The sequence below is a fragment of the Episyrphus balteatus genome, chromosome 2 (genome assembly GCF_945859705.1).
Source record: "Episyrphus balteatus chromosome 2, idEpiBalt1.1, whole genome shotgun sequence".
Classification (NCBI taxonomy): Eukaryota; Metazoa; Arthropoda; class Insecta; order Diptera; family Syrphidae; genus Episyrphus; species Episyrphus balteatus.
The window spans coordinates 4,694,169-4,698,138 of record NC_079135.1 but is presented as its reverse complement, the minus strand read 5'-3'; the positions used below and the strand labels follow the sequence as shown (position 1 = coordinate 4,698,138).

The 3,970-nt window shown below is 31.2% G+C and overlaps 1 protein-coding gene across 4 annotated transcripts; it reads right to left on the bottom strand.

Annotated features, from left to right (window-relative positions):
- Nucleotides 1–304: 304 nt before the first annotated feature.
- LOC129911959 (uracil phosphoribosyltransferase homolog) lies at nt 305–1,622 on the bottom strand. Of its 4 annotated transcripts, XR_008771720.1 has the most exons (5): nt 1,363–1,622; nt 939–1,299; nt 679–878; nt 512–616; nt 305–447 (listed from the first exon to the last, which is right to left on the bottom strand). XR_008771720.1 is itself a non-coding variant. In XM_055989997.1 (4 exons), the coding sequence occupies exons 1-4, from the start codon at nt 1,476–1,478 to the stop codon at nt 437–439; spliced, it is 660 nt and encodes a 219-aa protein (XP_055845972.1). In that variant the 5' UTR covers nt 1,479–1,622; the 3' UTR covers nt 305–436. The 4 variants fall into 4 exon arrangements, 3 of the variants coding, with proteins under 3 accessions (XP_055845972.1, XP_055845971.1, XP_055845973.1); XM_055989997.1 differs by lacking the exon at nt 512–616 and having other exon boundaries at nt 707–878; XM_055989996.1 differs by lacking the exon at nt 305–447 and having other exon boundaries at nt 454–616.
- Between the last annotated feature and the right edge of the window lie 2,348 nt (nt 1,623–3,970).

Sequence of the window (3,970 nt, the reverse complement as noted above, 5' to 3'; positions counted from 1 at the left end):
AAAAAAAGACATAAGCATTGATTTGTAATGGGAAACGAAACACTCAAAACGCTCTCCTGAAAAGTTGTAAGAACTGATTTATGTCGTTTTTTCTTGTTGTCACAGATAATTGACAATTGGCAAGAACATTCTAGAACAATGGTGGTCCATAAAACGATATAAACTATTAGCACAGCCATTAAATTATTGGTGCATATGGCTTACCTAATTAGCTACAAAAATGCCTATTTACATCACCAAATTTTATCATACCACCACTCGAGAAAAAGTGATAATTCGATTAAAAATGAAAAAAAAAACCAAAAAAATTGAATTCATTTTTATTTGAAGTTTGTATAATAAATTCATTAATTAATTTCTATTACTACGACAAGCTAACATTTTTCATTTAAGTACAAAACAATAAAAAAAAAAAATACAACGCCACAAGCACAAATCAAAAGCAATCTAAAAAAAAAAAAGAAAGAAGAACGGGTATAAATAGAGAAACCAATTTAATCCAAGGGAATACCACAAGAGTGTTCGATTTGATTCATTTATGGACAATAAAGACGACAGAGAAGCGTGAGTAAGAGATAAAGTCTTGTTTTTAGAGACAAAGAAGAAACTCAAAGTTCTAGAGAGAGAGAGAAGATTTATAATAATAAATAAGTTTTTTTTTGTGATGGAGTGAATTACTCTAGGAAGCTAAAAATTCAATCAGTACCGAAGTATTTTTGGCCAAAATGATTAGGAGCAACTGCATGCAACTCCGAAGTGAGTATCTTCATCTCGGGAAATGCAGTGACAACTGTTTTAGCAGCCACTGGTGTGCAAAAGAGATTCGAGAGGATAATACAATCCTCTGGTACTCCATGTTCTTTAAGAACATTCACAGCCTGGAATTGTTTTAAAGTTATCACAAAAATGTTTTGTTTAAAAACTATTTGATTTTTTACCTGCAAAACAGTATTTCCTGTTGACATGATTGGATACATCAGCAACACTTGTCTTCTGGCAATGTCATCGGGAAATCTAGCATAAACAACTCGGGCGACGTGTGTGTCGGCATCGGATTCGACTAGAATCTTTCCGATTCGAATTGATCGACAACAATCACGTAGACCCTGTTCCATTGCTTCGCCGGAGCGAATAATTGATACTCCACAATTGCCAGATCGATATTTAAGTCCTTCGTAGACAGCGCCAGTTGGTGTTTCTACTGAACAATCAGAATATGGCAATTGGTTGAGGCTCTCTTCGATGACGAGACGAATTAATCGATCGGCATAGAATTTAAAGTCACTGCGAGATGTGTTCCTGCATTGTCATTTTATAAAAACATTTTGTATTGTTTTTTTGTAGATAAATAAAAAAACTCACTTGTCACGAATAATAGTTTGTAATTCAGCGACTTGTGGGTTCCTTGGAAGAATTTTTAAATTGGTGCCATATTCACTCTCGTCATCGGACGTAGAGCTACTTGCACCGTTGCACATTATGTCGGCTATTTTGACTATTTTGTTACTTTTTTTTTTTAATTAAAATTTTTAAAAATATCAGTGGGGAATATAATAATTAAAAACAAAGAAGAAAGAAAAAAAACTTTTTCCAAATTGGTTTCTTGTAAAAAAAATGCACGAGTTTGCAGTTGTCAAAAATATGACATTTTGAAATGTCATTTCAGTCAGATGTTGATGTCAAAAATATTAAGGGTGACTACACAAGGAATTCGAAGAGGTGTATGAAAGATGAAGATTTGGGGAATAAAAAACGAATACTTTTGACAGTGTTCGTATTGGTCGCACTCCACCGTATTTTGACGTTTTTGAAGTTATACTTCTTTTGCGGCGCTACGCTGGGGTGTGAAAGAAATCTCAAAGGGATTAACAAGTAGCACCAAAGTACCCAACTAACAATTTCGCCTGCTATTAATGATTCAAAAAGATCATCATGATTAATTTTATACCTGAAGAATTCCTATAAAACTCCGAAGAATGAAATGGGTGAACTTTTTTCAATACTAAATAACCACAAAGAAGTACAGTAGTTCAGCAACTTTTATCTACTGAAATCGATGGTAAAACTGATGTTTATCACTGGTTAAACACCGACATTATGCTATCCATGCTTGAAACGAAGTTGACCCACAGCTAATCCGTCGAAATCAGCAAGTTACATTCCCGAACCAAGGCTGAACCTCGTTTGTACAACTGATCCTTATGTTTAAAAAAGAAAAGTTTAGACGTTTCGATACAATCTTGTGGAGGTGTGACACAAAACTTTCAAGAAAAACAACAAATGCAAGCAACTTGTTGGCCTTTCTATCGCGTGATTTTTGTGCCGTCTTTCAAAATATTTGGGATTCATGCGCCATTTACAAAAAAAAAAAAATTCAATTCGATGAAGCACAAGTTCCAAATTTTGTTTTTGGTCTTATGTCTTACATGGGGTATAATTCCAAAGCTTAAATTTTGGTGTACATATGTCCTTATGCTTTACAACAAGGTATAAGGCCCATTTGCTCATACGGATCATACATTTAGATCTTAGCTAGGTCGAACATAGCACTTCTGTTTTACTTAGTTTATTCCAAGTTGCTAAAAAATATTTATGTTAAACCTAGCAATGATTTACTTTCATGCGAGAAATCGCTGAGAGCTTCAAATCAAATTGTCAAATCGACACAAACGTCAGTTAATTTAAATTGTTTTTGAACAATTTACGGAAAATAATTCAAGAAATTTTGTTATTCTGTCTATTTTTATTGAAGAAAAAATGAATATTAGTGAAAGCGGTAAAATAAATGGTGTTTAATTCAATAAAAAACAAATTAGCTGCGTTCCTTTGGAAATATTTTTCTACTTTTTAGTATTTAAAGCTGCTTTGAACTACTTTTTCAGTATAGCAAAGTAGATCAAAGTAATTTTAAGTACTAAAAAGTAGATAAATATTTCCAAAGGAACGCAGCTATTATTAATTTGAAAGATTTATTTTTGTGTATGTATTTGTGTGTCATTGTGTTTGTTTGTATTGTGTGTGAAAATTTTGACAGCAAAATGTTAAAAAATGTATACGAATTTGTGCGGCAAATTGTACCATCTGCTACTAGTTAACACGTATAAAGTAAGTTAACCGTTCTTAAACTTATAATTATTGTTCACTTTACACCCAAAATCATTTTTAAGGGGTGTTTTTTTCTTTTTTTTCGCAGTTAAAATTGCTTAAGAAGAACATAAAACCCTTATGATCTACTATTTCCTCATCCTAAATAATGTTAAACTTAGTCAGATTTACGGGTTACTTTTAAGTTCGTGCAAACCGGTATGTGAAACTTAGGCCTTTATGATTTACTTAAATATTTAAGACTCGTTTCAGCAAATGGGCCTAAGAGATTTACGGTTTATAATAAGTGGGTGGCTATTATTCCCCTTCTGCAACCTCCATATAACTCACTTGATCACATAATTAGTTAAAATTTGACTTTTAATTAAAAAATGCATCTTTATTTTTTTGAAATTGAAAAATTTCAAGACCGTAAAAATCAGGGTTATTTCACTTTCAAGAAATAATTGAAATAAGAGCGAATTTTAAATAATGGCTTTGAAAACTTATGAGGAAATATTCTCGTTTTGCTTCCGGCTCAAGTTATAAAGGTTTATAAGATTTTTGGTGTTGTTTTCATTAAAAAGCTTTAGTGTTGTCAAACTTCGGCTGATTTTTAATATTTTAGGTAATGAATGAAGATTTCAACTTTTGAAATGTAATTTTCTTATTCATTTTTTTTATCAAAGACGATATGAATTATAATTTTCTTCAATTTTTTTTTTATCTATACAAAATATTCGCTAAAAAAAAGTTACGTTTTTGAATAAAATTAATTTTTAACGATTTTTTAGTGGTTATGATTTTTTTATGCTTTTGACATTTAAAAAAAAAAATTGGTTTAGTAGAAATTTAAAAAATTTAATTTTTTTAAGTTTAACTAAAT